The 17,787-nt window shown below is 35.0% G+C and overlaps 1 protein-coding gene across 1 annotated transcript in view; it reads left to right on the forward strand.

Moving 5' to 3' along the window:
* LOC100372004 (MYCBP-associated protein-like) overlaps positions 1–12,943 on the forward strand; it is a 70,239-nt gene extending 57,296 nt beyond the window's left edge. Inside the window, exons 10-21 of the mRNA XM_085495008.1 lie at positions 729–948; positions 1,429–1,692; positions 2,950–3,096; positions 3,572–3,807; positions 4,477–4,586; positions 6,206–6,232; positions 8,063–8,080; positions 8,501–8,536; positions 9,409–9,429; positions 10,371–10,459; positions 11,130–11,351; positions 11,699–12,943. Coding sequence (XP_085351134.1) covers positions 729–948; positions 1,429–1,692; positions 2,950–3,096; positions 3,572–3,807; positions 4,477–4,586; positions 6,206–6,232; positions 8,063–8,080; positions 8,501–8,536; positions 9,409–9,429; positions 10,371–10,459; positions 11,130–11,351; positions 11,699–11,797 — 1,489 coding nt within the window. The 3' untranslated portion in view covers positions 11,798–12,943. The remainder of the gene's footprint in view (positions 1–728; positions 949–1,428; positions 1,693–2,949; positions 3,097–3,571; positions 3,808–4,476; positions 4,587–6,205; positions 6,233–8,062; positions 8,081–8,500; positions 8,537–9,408; positions 9,430–10,370; positions 10,460–11,129; positions 11,352–11,698) is intronic.
* Positions 12,944–17,787: the final 4,844 nt, after the last annotated feature.

Raw genomic sequence — 17,787 nt, forward strand, 5'->3', positions numbered from 1 at the left:
GGCAATGTTTTTGAGGAGGGCAGAAAAAAAATAAAATTAATTCTTTTTTTCCATTAGATTTGTGTGATTCTCAAAGAATTGTAAGTGAGATCATTGATCGGAGAGAAGAAACCAAATAAAATTTATTCCATGTATAACCTTGTTTCTCATCTGCGCGAGACTTTGATCATGATACTCCCACGAAAATGCAACTTGGGTTTGTTATGAGGCGGGCGAAAAAAAAAGAAAGATAAAAATAAGTTTTTTTTAGCAATTTTTTGTACTAACAAGTCGGCGGGCGCGAGAAATTACGCTGAAATAAAATGATATTTTTATTTCATTTTCGGCTCCTGTTCATTTGGCGGGTTCGCGAAACAAGGGATAATAAAAGTCTGGCCTTATGTGTGTTTTTCGAATAGAGGACATTTATGTGAAGTGTGACTGTATTTGCTTCTCAGTCAAAATTAGCATTTCAATTTACATATGCAATTCTATTAGAAATACACTGCATTTGTTATTAATAGCACATGCGTAAATTGCAGAGGTGTACTTCTATTGAATGTGCACCTCTAACTAGTGGTTTTGACACTGAGTGCTGTCACACAGGTGTATAAGTTGGTGTATGCCTAGATCAGACCCTGCTGATAGATCTAATATGGTATACTGTATTTCTAATAGTGTAAATATGGTATGAAATCATTCTGTGATGTACAATGTATAACATGATTAATAATAATACTTTACTTCAGGGACCCATTGCGTGACCAACCAGACATACCACATCAGGTAATTGGACCTGCCTTGTTGTTTGATGGATTCCCTGCTAGATGGACTGGTGATAGCTGTACACACAAGGATGATATAGCACACACTGCTAGGGTGACATTTGAAGCATTTGCAGGTGAAAGGATTACATCTTGTTTGCAGCTAGTGAACGATGGTACAACTACTATCTACTATGATTGGAAGGTACTGTAACATGCTGAAAGCAAAGTATTACTTATATTAGCTAAATTTAACTGTATATTATTATTAACCTTGCTCGTGCGTAAGATGAATTGAGGCCTAATAGGCTGACCCATGTCTTTGGGTGGGTATGTGTGTTGTTACTGACAGATTTCAATCAAATTTTGTATGTTTTTTTTTGGGGGGGGGGGGGTAAATTGAATTTTCTATTTGCCGTGAATTTTTATATTGCTATTGGTAAAATAAAAAACTCAATTTATTGGAATGTTTATTATTTGTATGACATGTCTGAAGTTATTGGTCAAACATTTCTCAAATTATAACACAATTTATTAGATTGCGCTTTCTATGTCATTCGAAATACCAATTAACAGGGGCTATGTCCTGCAGTTGCTTGTTACAAAAACTGTGTGTTTTGAATTCTAAATTTTTGTAATAATTTAATTATTAATACTAATTTGTTTGCTTCCTGTTTATTTGTAGTTAATCCCCAAATCCAATCCATTGGAGACTGTATTGAGTGGTAATGTACAGAGATTTTACTTCAACACCAGCAGTGGAGTCTTACTTCCTGGAGATACTCTCAAGTTTCCATTTGTGTTCAAGTCACCCAATGCCGGTATATTCAGTGAGACATGGCAGCTGATAACAAGACCTGCTGTACATGGAGGTGCTGCTTTAAAAGTCACTCTCAGAGGTGTGGCATTGCAGGAAGATAAAAATAAGAAAGTCAGGAATGAAATTGAGGTAAGAACTACAAATGATACTGTGATGTGTTAACCAAAGAACTCACAAAACATCAAAGAAAATAAGAGAGCTTTCAGATCTCAATTTGATCAATACAATCAAGTGACATATAACACTATAACAAAATATGTATTCTGATGTATCACATAAAGTAATCCTGAAAATTTCTCAAAGCCATAAGGCATATGTAGACTAGTGAATAAAATGTTGGCCATAAAACCCTGACATTATGAGCATCATGTGTTAACAATTTTACAACAAACTTTTTATTATTTGGTAGGGATTGGTAGACTCTGAAACACATGATATATGAACAATCCAGAAACATAATTTGTCATACATATTTTTAATATAATGGTCATTCCTAAATATCATTCATGTCCCTGTGCATTATCTTCTGAGTACAATTGAGTTAATTTTTAACCCTTTGGATGTCATATTTTATTCTGCCAAAATATTGTTGTTTATCACATTTATATGTATGTTTAGCTGTTCATATTACTGATTGTCCGTTGTCATCGTTCGTCGTCGTTGGCGTCAACTTTACAATTTCAACTTCAACCGCAAGTCAGAATGTTTTCAAATTTGATATGCAAGTACCTTGGATGGTTCTTTCTCAGATTTGTTCATTTCATGTCAAAATTACATATTAGGTACTACATGTGGACCTCTCTCAGATTTGTTCATTTTGTAATGATATCTTCAATTCTCTAATTTTCGCAAATAGTTTTGTCATTTTTGGTAAAAAGTGATATTTTCAACTTCTTGTCAAAAACCGCAAGTCCAATTGCTTTGATATTACATATATAGGTACTACATGTGGAACTCTCTCAGATTTGTTCATTTTGTAATGATATCTTTAATTCTCTAATTTTGGTGAATATTTTTGTCATTTTTGTTAAAAAGTTATATTTTTCAATATTGTTGAAAACCTCAAGTCTGATTGCTTTGATACTATACATATTGTTCATTTTCTAATGATATCTTCTGTTCTTTATTTGTAATGTGCATTGCTAACAGCGGAGCTATCTCAACCGAGAGGCTGCTTGTTTTATTGTGTTTTTTTCACTTTTTTGTTAATTTTGAACTAAATGAACATAATTTCTCATTGAATACAGTTCTTAATTAAAATCTTTTGTAAAATATGGAAAGAAGTTGTGCAAATTTATTTTGTGACAAATACATGACACTACTCGTCGCACAATATTAAATACATCATTTATCATTGTCTGTAACTTTGATATTTTACTTGTACAGAGAGAGTTGGCTCACAAGCAAGCACAGATGGCTATCAAGAAGATTGTAGATGATTTAGTAGAAGGTATTCGTACACCAGAAAGAGCTAGGTCTCCTATTGATGCTTATATCACTGATGAAGAAATATTTGAAAGATTGAACCCTGGTGTAAGTATCATCTAGTTTTGTGGATGGTGGGACTGTGGTGCAGTGTATTCTGGAAAGTGGTATCATACACCAGTCAGTTTATAGTACTTATCACTTTGCAATGGTTATTTTATATTATTTGTGTTTGCCACATTGCAGTTACTTTATGTACTGGTCAATTTTAAACCAGTGTGGGTCATCATTGGTCACTTAATTTTGCAATGGTGGTTACTTTGTAGTATTAGTCGCTTGGCAGTGCTGGTCACTATGCAATGATGGCTAGTGGTCACTTTTTAGTGTTGGCCACTCTGTTGTGTTCATCACTTTGCAATAATTGGTATTTTTGTTGTACCTTGTTGCTTTGCAATTGTGGTCACTTTGTATTGTTGCAGTACTGTTGAATCCACTTTGGTTACTGGTAGTGTTGTCTTTGTAATACTGCTCACGTTGTCCAGTTATAGTACTGAATTCTTACACATACATATTTATTCTATAGATGCATTACACCAATGACATTGTCTATGAACTAAGTCAACTTTACTTGGAACAATTCCCTGAAGAAGAAAGAGAGGATCAACAATGGGATCTGTCGCTTAGCAACATGAAAAAAATGTTTTTAGAGATAGAAGATGATGAAAAACGTGAGGATTTATTGATGAAAATGAACACAGCTGCAATGACTCTAAGATTCCCTCCATTTTCACCGGTACAACAACAGATGTACAAAGTAGGGTAAGTCATGTTAACTCGTTTAAGAAAGGATGATGTTTGGAAAATGAGGAATATACCACAGAAAGTGGGGTATCAAACCTGTTTCCATGGAAACAATGACTTTGTTATTATTCAATAGTAAAATTTCTGTGACAAAACTGTGTTATCTGTACCTGAGAAAATCATAAAATGTTGTATCACAGTGGCTTCTCGAAATTTCATCCAGGTGATGCATATAAGTATCTGGCTACCTTTACCTTTTGATCTTGTTTCACTGCATTTTGGCAAAAACAAAAAAATCACTGGAAACATTTTTGGCTGTTTCTTACTTAGCGCCATAATATTTCATTATTTTGATAATTTTTGACAAAATGGATATAATTTTTTATTTGACTACAAAAATTTTATTTTTATGAAAGATGACAAAAGTCAACTTTGGCGCTTCAAAGGCCTAACCTTTTCACCACCAGATCCCTCATCACAAATTCACAAAATAGTTTCATTTATAGTCTGCCCTTTCCTTCAGAGAATTTGGACAAAAATAGCCAAATTTTTTGAGTAAAAACTGAAATATTGAAAAATATAAGAAAAATGTGCAGAAAAATTTGGATTAGAAAGTCTGGTGCTTCAAAGGATTAAAACATATTTATGTAGCCCAGATTAACCAGTATTTATCATTTCTTACTTTAGGTATCAATGTTGGTTGGAGACTGTGGATGGAATAGTTGGTCAGTCTATGTTGTTACGTAATGCATTGGGTATGAAAGATAGACAAGACGTTTATCCTGAGAATGAAACAAGTAAGATATGCTTTCTATCGATATTACTAGTTGACATCACTGTATATGTTGTGTTTTACAATACATTGGACAGTATACAACCATTGCATTTGATCTGTATTAAAATAATTACACCCCTCTCATTCTGTGCTAATTTTCCACAAATGATGCTATCACAAAATTTATTTGCTCAAATTTGTTTCTTGGCTTGAACATAAAGGTATAGAAGTGCAAATGCCTCGATGCCTTACCAGTTTGTCTTTGTGCTCTATGGAATTTGTTGATACCCTTAATATTCTTCCCATATTCTAAGGCATTGCCATCTGATTTGGCCTTAGAATTGTGAAGTTTTTTCCAAATTCATTCGATCTGTTAAAGGGCGGCAGTCGTCGCGCCGCATCCTGTTCGATATGGGACTCATAGCGACGCATACAACGCATGTAAAATACATTGTTTATTTACATGAAATTCGAACACGTGCTGGGGGACGACCACCGCGCTTTAAGGTAAATAGAAAGTGAAATTTAGACACATAGCTGGGCGAATACCCCAAAGAGTTGCACTAAACATGAATAATGTTTTGGAGCTACAAGTATTACTACTGATGTGCATAGAAGGTTACCCATAACTCATTGACATCTACAGAACTGTCCACATGGTTTGTTTTAGCAATATAGTTGTCATTGTGACAAAACAAAACAGATATGGTAATCTCAATGCCACATAATTCTCAGCTGATTCATTATGAGATCACACCAGTGCTGGCCATTCCTAATATTACTGTTCAGAATACAACTGATTGTAAAACACAACTTATAATAGCATGCATGTATTACAACAGTGATTTAATGCATGAATCTGCATAAATTTGCATATCAAATTGCATGTTTTATTATTTATTTACTTCAATGGAGACAATTTTACTGAGAAATTTTTCATTTTCATGCAAATTATTTTGGTGAAAATATAATCCAAACTACAGGCTTTCACATATTCAGTTGAAGAAAACTTTGAATTAGTTTGGCATCATGTATTTTTGAATTTAACTTCAGAAAAACTAAATTTGATGCATGTTGTACATCAATATTATCAGCTAAAGTTGTGTCCATCTTCTCTGCATGCAAGCATTAATTATTTGTTGCTATTTATGTTGATTTGATACCCCTTAACTCATTATATGTATAACATGAAATCAGTCTGACCAGTCTTGCTGATTTCTTCTCGTAGATTAGCACCACTTATGTTTGTAGATTGAATGCCATGTGAGGGCGCTGTTTATACCAGACATTTTCATGATTTCTTTTGCTTTGTTTATTCATTTACCTAAAACAATTTATCTATTTTTTCAATTATTTCATGATTCAGTAATTGTATATATCTAATTTCAATGTATGCAAATTTTTGATTTCCATTTGTATTGATCTAGCTGGATTTTATATAAATTTATATACATTGAATTTTTGAGACCATACTGTAAATGATCGAAAATTCAATTGACAATCACCCTCTAATGATATTACAGTGCCCTCTATTGACAATTTAGCACCTGCTATTGTTTTTATAGCACCATGTAATGTTTTATTATTTTCCACATATTCATCTTTTTGTGTATTTTCTTTCCACTTTAACACCATCTACAGTTTTAGCAGTACTTGAAGCCATGAGAGGTATAGTCATCAAAATATCTACCAATGTGTTCATGGTTTATTATCTGAGACGGAGAATTTGTTTTTTAACGCATAAGCCAAGCAGCAGCTTATCAATGCACCCCAGTAAACATATGCATATTTAAGTGTGCCATTATTATTATTAACGAAGCATAACCACAACTTTTATGCAGTGAGCAATTTAGTATATTATCCTTGCTTAGTTTGGATCAGTTCCTCTGCTTTTGCTTTTAATCCTTCCACCCTCCTACTTATGAATGGTTTCACCCACAAGTAAAATAGTTGGTTCTCCTCAAATCAATATATATTCAACTGAAATGTAATTGTGTGATAATAAGCGTGATGAAGAAAACACAAAATGATAGTTCATCACAAAGTTGAGTTGTATTTGAGAGAAAGCAACTGTTTTTGGAGTGATACCATTCTCAAATTTGTTATTACCTTGGCACATGTTCCTTATATCTGTTGTCAAATGCTATTATCTACCTATATCTATTCATTTTTTTTAAATTTAGCTTATGAGTTGCACAATGGCAACTGTAAGGCCTTGTTCTTGTATGCTGAATGTAGCAAATTCTAAAAATCAAAATTCAGCCTCTAAAATTATCCGTTACTTTATAACGCTGTTCATGTATGTTCATGATAATCTCTTCTTTATACCCTGCTTGACAAAATGCAGAAATGTGATCCCTCTGTAACTGCAACTGAATGCATCCCATGCATAAGTCCCTATAATTTATATCTATTCAGCCACATCCTTGCTGCATCAATGCATGCTACCAATATATCACTGCTTTGAAGCTTGCCGAGTTAAGAAACCAATTCTCCAGTGTCCAGATAGTACACTTACACATTTTATTTTATACAACTGACAATATTGACACACCTATGATGTGATCACTAACTTCAAATTATCCACTAAGCACTTTAATTTCAACTGGTACATATGTACCATTCCATCCCGCTGATTGTTGTCATTGTGCGTAGTGTTTCTCATTTCATGTTGTGTCTCCCTCTGGTGTTGAAACAGAGAATTGATTTGACTTGTATGAGTGTATGATACGTTATGCTGGAGGTTTGTATTGTGTGAATGACTGCATGCAATGCTGAGGAAAATAGTTGCCATGGTTACCCATATCTGAGTATATCATAGTATATGCCACTGTATACTCGAGTGTATGTTTCTAGACGTGTGCTATTGAATGCTACAAGAGATTATCACCTGTAATGTATGCGAGCTGTATAAATCTATTTGTGTATGTTCATTTCAGTCATTTACAATCCTCAGTACCTGTCTTCTTGTATTTGTGGTTTACACATTGACACAGTCTAATATAAATACCATGCAATCCATGTTGTCACATACATAACACTAAATGTGTCCTACACCATCTAGGCATAATGGTCAGTTTATTTCATTGTGCATGCAAATTTATTCAAACATAAACTACTGTTTATGGTAATGACATTGTCACGCAATAAATCAAATGTATGGTCAATAGCTGACTGTGAATCAAATCAAATCAAATTTATGGTCAATAGCTGAATGTGAATCAAATCAAATTTGTGGTCAATAGCTGATTGTGAATCAAACCAAATCAAATTTATGGTCAATAGCTGACTGTGAATCAAATCAAATCCAATTTATGGTCAATAGCTGACTAGGTGTCGTAGGAAGTGTCTTATGAGCTATGTGATGTGTACTCTCCATACACTACACTCACTACATTCAGGCTGCAAAGTGACAAATCAAATGTACATCCACTCTCACACAAAATTATAATAAATAACATTATAAAAATAATTTTTCCCCAATTGCACTCTATATAGGAAAACGATGTGAACGACGTAAGTCTGTGTGCCCCTCCTCCAACATGACTACCCTCTCAAGAATTTAATTGTCATGCATGGGCTTGGTTTTAATGCTTGTCTTGTTTTGACATTTTTGTTGTGTGACTATGATATAAATGCATGGTAGTGTTTTGACTTTGAATCCCTCACATAACCACAAAGTTTCCAGTTTGCTGAAGTTCTCCCCCAACATTTATTTCAAAATTCTACCAGTTTGGAGTTTGATCCCAGATGCAGTTATTAGTTTTTCCCTCCATCTATATTTTAATGCTTAGAAATAAAACAAAGAAAAAAAAAACTTTTTATGTAAACCATGATAAATATGATGATAAATGTTTATATACCTTAAGTTTGGATTAAATTAATTTTTATTTTGTTATTTTTATTATTGTTGCTAACTTTGTTGAGACAACCTAGGAGCTATGTCTGGTAAACACAGTGTGGATTCATCAGGTTAACGTTATCACTTTAAATATATATTTTTTTTAACATTCTGGCTTAATACCATTTCCATCCATCCCCATCCCTATCATATTCCTACCTACCTTCTCCCATTCCAAAATTGGGGTTGGGTTGTATCAAAAATAAGTTGTGGTGATTGGTAATCCAGAAATATACATATTATGACTTTATATTGAGTTGGACTGACTTTTTCCTGCCTGTAAAATGGGGTGTTCCAAACCTGTTAATATTTTTGCATTTATTACATTGCACATATAGGGTTGTACATTTATCACATTTGGTTTGCATATCATTATATACATTAAAATCTCTCAATAAAACTTGGCATAACTATACCAGTCTATTCAGGCCTCAGTACACAAATGTGATAAATGGGTGTTGCAAATGTGCAAATATGTGTGACAAGTTGAAAAATAGCCATAATGTACTTAAATGTTCTTCTAAACCGATTTTGCTGGTTTCAGATATACCCACTTCTAGTTTCTGGATGATCAAGCTTGGCAACTGTTTCTGAGTTTATTTTGTTCACCATGGATTCATCAACAACAAACCAATTGTGGGGAAAGGTTCACAATTTGTCACCGAATTTGTATTTCCCAATGACCACTGCCATTCCCTTTGACTATACAGATATATACACACACACTCCACTCACTCCACATATACCCAATTCAATCATTACACCATTACACCATTGTGTACACGTGCATGTATCCTCCCAGTCCATCAAAGCTGTTCCATTCACTTTACACCAAACCATCACACTAACCATTCCTAGCTGTTCCATTTATTATACAAACCCATCCTATTCCATACTAATCCATGTCTTTTCCATCCTAATCCTGTATATCCTATCAACATAGACGGTAAAGGGAGCCGTAAAAGTAAGTGTGTGAAAAGAAGTCTGTGTTTTGAGAATATCATCTGCATGGATAATATTGTGTACAGAGTGGATGAATGTGTGTGTTGCTTATGTTCAACTTAAACTGTTCCAGAAATATTTATGTAAATTAAAATGCACAATAATTGGATAAAGCCCAGGTTTTAAATGTGCAATGAAATAAAGAAAGTAAGTTTGAGGGTAATTAATGTAACTTGCACAAAGTTTTTGAGAATGTTATTCTCTCTGAGGAGTTCATGTTGATAAATATTAGTATATATATTAGATACAGGTTACATAATTTATTAAAATAATGATTATGTCATGTTTGCAAAAGATGTATGATAGCATGTGTGTAGTTTGAATACATATTTAACCTTGAAGCAAGTATTCATTGATCTTCTGTTGTAGATATAAATACAGTGAAACCTGTCCCTTATCCATACTCTTGGTCACACAGCAGTAAAACCTGGTTAAACTTAACCCTGTGTAAACTGGAAACCTGTCTAAACTGAATATCTTTCTTACTTCCCTCTCTATATTCTTGGACATACAGCAGTAAAATCCAGCTAAACTGAACCATGTGTAAACTGTGTAAACCTGTCTTATCCAAACTTTTTCCCCAGTTCTCTCTCCATATTATTGGACATATAGCAGTAAAACCAGTCTACATTGATTCAATTTTCCTATTCCTTTTTCGTAGACTAGCCTCTGTAAAAACATACGATCTGATGCTATGTATGAACCTCCAAAAGATAAAGTTTCATAGAGTCAAACCCTGGCTATCTTTGGTGAACAGGTTTCACTGTATATTCCTATAGTATTTGAGGAATATCTTGCTTCACTGTGTCTGCAATGGTGAGCGAATGAAAGAGACTGTTACAATTGTAATACACCAACTTTAATACCTGCTACTGTACTAACACATCACTGTGTAAACTTCAGGTGAACCCAAGAAAAAGAAAAAAGAACACAAAGAGGAAGAAACAAAAAAAGATAAAAAAGATACTGGTAAAAAAGGAAAAAAAGATCAGGTATGACCATTCAACTTAGTGGTGAGATAGATTTATGTTAATTTGTTCACAACATTACAGCAAGTCTCAAAAGTAAAGGGGCAGCAAGTTTGCTAAATTGCTCACTAATTCATTAACCACTCTGGTTTTCACGAAAGTAGATGACCTACAATTTGAATATAACTTTCATTTGGTCACCATCAATGCCAGTTATATCTAAAAAAAACAGTATTTTAAAAGAGTGAAAAATATACAAAATTGTTTGCAATCGTCAAATCTTCTATGTCAAAACCAAAGTTGTCAGCAAAATAATGAGCAAGTTTGCAAACTTGCTTCCCTAATAATTCTGAGCTTTGCTGTAACTTTTTTAACCTGTTCCTTCTTTTCATCACATGTTCACAAAATAGCTCTGTAAAAATAGCCAAATTTTTTAGTAAAAACTGAAAAGTGACTAAAATTTTGTCTGTTGGCTCCAAAATTAGGGTTTATTTCAAAAAATATGTAAAGAATAAAAAAAAAGTGCCGAAAAATTTTGGTGAGAAACGTGGTGAAAAGGTTAATATGGGTGGAAGCGTTCTCAATATATAACATCTGTTGTAATATGATAAATACCAAGCTGGAATCATATTTATTACTATCATTTTTATGCTTCCTTTGCTTCAAAATATATAAAACTAGTTCTTGTCTACAGGAAAAAGAAAAAGATCGTCCAAAAAGCAAGGGTAAAGGTTCTAAAACACAGTCTCGTACAGCTCCAACTCCACCGCAATCTGTCAGCAATAAAGATCTACAAGCAGCGCACAGTGAGAGGGCTGATCTACGCAGTCCGCAGCTTGCATTGAATGGTACACCAGTATCTGAAACAGGAGATCCAGTCTTGGATAACAAATATAGAACAAAATTATATGTACAGGTAAGAGCACACAATGAGTGGCAGTGTGTAGTGATCATTTTTTTAATAAATTCTTGATGGTCATTGCAAAGAGCCATTTGTTACTCAGCAATGTACTTACATCTACCATGTATTTCACCTGAGATCCATATCAAACCTGTGTAGCTAAATGAAAAACCTGTTTATATAGAAACTCTTTTGCAGCTTGTATTCCTATTTTTATATCGCAGCATAAAATGATGACATTCAACATTAATATTGTGGTGTACCAGCTAGTGATTTACACTAAATGTCACAATTGTGAATGATATGCGCCATGGTCGTGTGGTAGTTATTAACTTGTCAATAACTTATGCTTATTTTTTTAGGTGTACGGTTTACTGGGTGACATGGTAACTAAAATGGTTACAATGTTTGAAGATATTAAAAGTTATGAAGACACTAAAGCTTTGAGTGACAACAAGTGACAGTAACACAATATCGACACAGTAGTTATGCAATGAACAATAAGTTGAAACCGTCCAGCTCAGTCTTTCTCCTCCCCCTTTCCATTTCTTTTGCTATAAATAATTGTTTATTACGTTGTTATATTATAATTCCAGGATTAGAATATATATTGTACAGTTTGTAAATACATGTATTTTTATGTGATTAGATATTAATGTATATCAACACTGCAACAGTCTTAGCTCAAGTAAGTATGTGGTCCATATACCCTGAAAACATCTTTTAGAAACTATTTTGTGACTTCAACATTTGAAGCCCTACCATATGGTGGTACTGTCATGAGTGCCTCAAGCTATTGTTAATTGCAGACATCTATTAGTGGTCTGAGGGCTAATTTAATAATTGAAGCACTACAACATTGAGGTACTCTCCAGCAGTGGGCCCTCTAACACAATGATTTTGTAGGGGTTTTGTGTCAAAATAGAATCTCAAAAATAAAGTTAGGTCAGCTAGGGAAAGAGTTCAAGAGAAACATGTGCCTGTTGGTGATTTCTAAAGATGCAAAACTATAATGTTGTGGCCTTGATTTACCGGTACACTTTATAAAACTTATAACTTTATAAAATGTGAATTTCATTTTACCCAAAACAAATTCCAACAGTAAGATGGTATTTTTTTCAAGATCAATATGTCAGTGTGTGATTTTCCTTTGCATCAATAACATGCCAGAGAATGAGCATGAGTATTTGTGTCACAGTAAATCTCATTGCACTTAGAGGGCACACTGCTCCCATGATGCATCTTTCCTAAGTGCACTTACTGACTGATGCTTTTCCTTATTGACTGATGTCAACAATCTATTGCAAAATTGTTCAATTGATAAGTAAGATGCATCATGGGAACATCACCATGTTGTGGAGCATCATTATTAAAATAACTTTAACCTTGGATCTTGTACAATTTTTTTTCAATTATATTAACAGGGTGACATCACTTTACCTGAACAGCTAACATTGTTGTTAGAATGACTCACACTTTTTAATACTTGACTCACTTTGTGGTGTTTTTTCATCAATGAATAGCGCCACCATATGCTTGTCTGATGAAATGTCTCAAAATGCCATGCTTTGATTAGTGTCAATAAAAATGAAATATTGTTATTATAATTGATTCTTCTTTTTGTCATTTATATTTTATTAAAAAATCAGTATTTGAAATTACCAGAAGTCTAAGATTGCAGTCTGTGATTTGGTATAAAAGTCCTTAATCACCAAGAATGCCTTAATGTTTGGTGAGAATGTTCATCTTCGACTGACCTTTACAAAATGTGGGATTGCCTTAACTTCAAATTCTGTTTTCCAGACCCCCAACATTAGAGACAAACCCCCCATATTGGACAAGAGAGATTCCCATTTTTTAATAAAAATACACAGAGTATAATATCAACTCCTCTGTATTTTCTTATTGGGACTTGCTACTCACAAAAGACGTAGTACTAGTAATCTTCCTGTCGCCCAGTCCCATACTGATTTTTGAATTAAGTTAATGACATTCTCATTATTTTCACATTTTGTCAAATGTGTTTATGCGGACAGATACACTGTAAAACACGAAATAGCTGCATGCTATGTTTGCAAATTTGGCTCAATGCATAAATAACAGAATCTTAATTTCGCTTAAGTGTCAACAATCTCATTGAGACAATAAACTTTCTTTTAAATTAGTGACATCTTGAATTAGCGAAATTAGTGTAGACATGTTTTACAAATATACTACAAATATCCTTTATGTTGAAATCTTACTGATAGAATTACTATATACATTCAATCACAATTTGAAGAACCTTAAGAAATTAATATAGTACTAAAAGTTATGATGAGATAAATATGGGCTAGATTGTTCAATTGTTCATTACATATCCAGTATAGCTAAAGTTTTCTGAAAAAGCAATACAAAATTGAATGAATGAATGGTGGTTTATCATGAATGCGAGTCCAAATCATTTCATTTGTGGTAAGCGCCCTCTGGTTGTGAAAGTGCGTGAAGTAATTCCCGAAGATCATCAATGTGGAACTTCGTCTTCCGGGTCGGCTTGGATTCGGAGGACAGTTAGCCGAACTTGAAATGGGGGTACCAATTTCACCCAAGCACAATTTAAAGCGGGAGGGTCGTCACCTAAGCACGTGCGGGATTTGAATCCCAAGCGATGATAACAACACACGCTATTAGAACGCAAAACCTCATGGGTGTCTGTATGCTTGTCTGTTGTAACAGACTCATATTTTGAACTGTTGCGGGTAGTGGTGATACAATCAGGATATTTATTCGTGGAGACATCAGATACAGTGATAATACAGTGAAGTGTAAACTTGGTTTCCAGGCGATGGCTTTACAGCCACGCCTAGAGACAGACCTCCCGTATAACCTCCGCTCCCGTATAACCTCCGCTCCCTCTTTCTCATCAGTCCCCCTATTTATAAGTGAAACCACGTGATATCGTGACGTCACTACGACGCCTAGCACAAGTCAACGTGATTGGTTAGAACTTACTAACATGCCAAATAAAGAGTGCTAGACAGTCATGGTGACGTTTGACACGGCGTGTATAAAAGTGTTAATATGGTTTAGGCTTTAAACAATACATTAGATATTACATATAGGTGTAGGAATGTGAACATTAAAGTAATAAGCATGGGAAAGTTAACACGTATTGACATAGACAATTGAATGCAATTGTCATGTCATACGTGTATGCGGGTACCACATCAGATTGGTGACACTGTATACAATTACACGCTGTGACCACCTGACGTATGCGTAGGTGACGACTCCCCCGCTTTAACGTACGACATTAGCAAATTACCCGTTCCACTTTCCGTGCGCATCAGTGCAAGGGCGGTAGGCATAAGTGTAAGATAAGCCAGGATAGATGGCAATTTTTAAATGTTGACGATTTATTTGAATAATGACAATAAAACACATTTACTTTGAATAACTATGTATAAATGTACGTTATATATGTACAAAATTCTGACTGTACCATTCGCTTATATTATTTAATTCCACATTCGATTTGAAACGCATTGTAGAGGGGGGGCAAGGGTTATTTTCGTTCAACGTAATTGCAATATTTTTTTGTTCGTACAACGTAAATAGAAAAAATAAATTCCGTAATTCTGTAATCACAGGCTAGACGTACAACGTAATCAATCAAATATTTTTTTCGTACACTGTAAAAATGTGTCATTTTTCTCGTACGTACAAAAATTCACATCCAAATAAAAAGATCGTAAAGAATAATCCAGGGAAATTACATTTTAGAAACTGTAAAACGACTAGATGACACAATTCACTACAAAATTGAATGTCAAGACGTAAAAGGCCCTCTAACCGAATGAAGAGCATTACGAGGGTAATATGCGCATGCGTCTCTTCACACGGCGCAGCAATGGTGGAGAATTTGAGTCGGAGAGCTCATTCAATGTTCCATTTGTTAACACTGTAAACTGTAAAAACGTCTTTTTTTTCTTCGTAAATTGTGAAAAGCCTTTTTTATTTCCCGTAAAACCGTACCAGCTACCCCCATTGCCTCCCCTCATTGTATCCTTCGAGTCGTAAGTTATGAATTAGCGGCATAAGAAGTATTGAACAGCGCCACCACCGGCCATTTTTTCGTTTTGGCAAATATCAAAAATGAACGATTTCGTTTTCGGCTTCACGCTCGCGTGCACATTTCTCGCGGGATTTCTCGTTTCCTTGGTTTCCGCCATAAAGGAGGAATATTTAGCGAAACTATAAGTACAAAGAAAATCCTTATCCATGTTCTTAAAACAAAAAACTGCAGAAACTAACAATACTTTATTATTAAAGTAGTACACCATATCTTAATACATGGCCTACATGGGTTGGATTTAAATGTTCACATTTTACAATGGGTACAACCAGAGGCGGTGGAAGTTTTTTTTGACTGTGGGGGCGAAGATTTTATGTGAATGTCAAGTAATCGAGCGCCGAATGCGCGACCTTTCCCGGGGGATCCATGTTCCCCCGGGGAAAATTTCGAAAACTAGACTATCTGAAACCTTGCTTCCTGCATTTTGGGGAGCAAATTTTGATGGTAAACTTAGGTATATTTCTCTTACAAATATAGATGAGTGTTTCACCGTATTTTTTCGTTGGGGCGACCGCCCCACTGCCCCCACGGTGCCACCGCCACTGCCCCCACGGTGCCGCCCCACTGCCCCCACGGTACCGCCCCCACTGCCCCCACGGTACCGCCGCCACTGGGTACAAAACTGTAACATACTTTAAGTGATATACTGTGTTCGTCACAGACACCTGAGTAAAAAATCAATTCAAAACATTGGAAATAATATGTGAACAGTCAATTTTATTTGTTAATGCACACAGCTTTGGTAATGTTTAAAGGTGAACAAGTTGTTAGTTTTTTGGTAATTTTACTACATGTATTTATAAACTGGCTAAACGTCATCCTGATGGTGATCAGACTCTATCTCAATATTATCAGAATCATCACTTTCCGTATTATTTTTGGGGGTTTCACGAGCACCAAGGATTTTTCATTTTTCAAGAAGTTTTATTTTTTTTTACTATCACATTCTAGAAAATCAATTTACAGAAGGTACTTTAATGATTCGTTGTTTCATCACCATGGAAAAATTCATTTTTCTCCTGTGGATCTAGTTGCATTTTATAAATGAACTTAGAAAACCATTTTTTTTCTCAAAAATTTGAGACTTAAGCTTTTATACAGACAAATTTGCTGATTTATATTTCCAAATTTTGATAAGCTATGTGTATGGATCACAGTTCTGTCCATACATGGAAGCATATTACAGGCAAGCTCACATAGTTTTCTACTTCTTTGTAATTATGATCAAATTTAATACCGGTATTTACATGAACTTTTTGTAAATGTCTCCTGTCACGTTTGTTTAAACCTAACGTTAAAACATTCGTTTCAATGGCAAACGAACACAACTGCAGAGGCGGCGGCATGGAATTTTGCATGAAGGGGCGAGATCTGATATTTAGACCCTCTGAAATGCCATTTCCTGCATGCCCCCAACATTTCTTTTTCGGATGTTTGACCGCTCTCTGCCCTCTTCACCCCTGGTGGTGCCGCCACTGAACTGTAACCACTCAAGCCATTTCTGTCTTATATGCGAACCTGAGAGAAGACATGTTCAACCTTGATACAATGTCAAGTGTGTACACTTTTAACCAATGAGCGCTTAGCGCGAGTTATTTTGTCAAGTTCACATGAAAACTACGAAGACTTGTATCATATTGCTTGCTACTTCTTTACCATTCCAGTCTGTGTTACCTTTCGTTGTGAAATACAATACGTCGTTACTATACTCAACCGACACGACACCCTCTGTCATCATCCCAATATGCCCCCGGAATATGCCGACCCCTCTACTGGGGGGGGGGGGGTGTCTCCTTTTCCCACAAAAGCATTAGAAAAAAGCGCCCGCTCTCGTCTAATTTTAGAAACAATTTTGGTATTTCTGACTGTGTTACTATTAACTAGCTTGGGGAGTCCTATCTTAGAAGGAAGCCTTTTCTAACTGTGAATGATAAAATGGAGTATTTAAATCACGAAGAAGCAGAAAAAGGTAGAATACGATAATAAGATTTTAAGTTTCAAGTTATGAAAGTTGCGTAGATGTTCGTTGACTGAAGTTCTTCTTATCACTATGATCCGACTGCTTTCAGACCACTTGTCTGAGGACTGCTGAATAAATAGCTCGCATCTTTTTCAGTGTTACTACCATTAGCTGCAGTTCTGTAGCTCTGGATTTCGCTGGTGTCCGTTTTTGGCGTTTTCTGTTGCATCGGTAGTCTGATTTGGTCGTTTATTGGTAATTGCGAAATCCTAGAGCTACAGTACGAGACGTAGTCAGTTACCATACCGGACGACACAAATCCGTGTCGGCCAGGTTATTGACAATTGGCTGTCCAGGGTTTCGCAATTACCAGTAGA

The sequence above is a fragment of the Saccoglossus kowalevskii genome, chromosome 21 (assembly GCF_978046115.1).
Source record: "Saccoglossus kowalevskii chromosome 21, keSacKowa6.1, whole genome shotgun sequence".
Taxonomy (NCBI): Eukaryota; Metazoa; Hemichordata; class Enteropneusta; family Harrimaniidae; genus Saccoglossus; species Saccoglossus kowalevskii.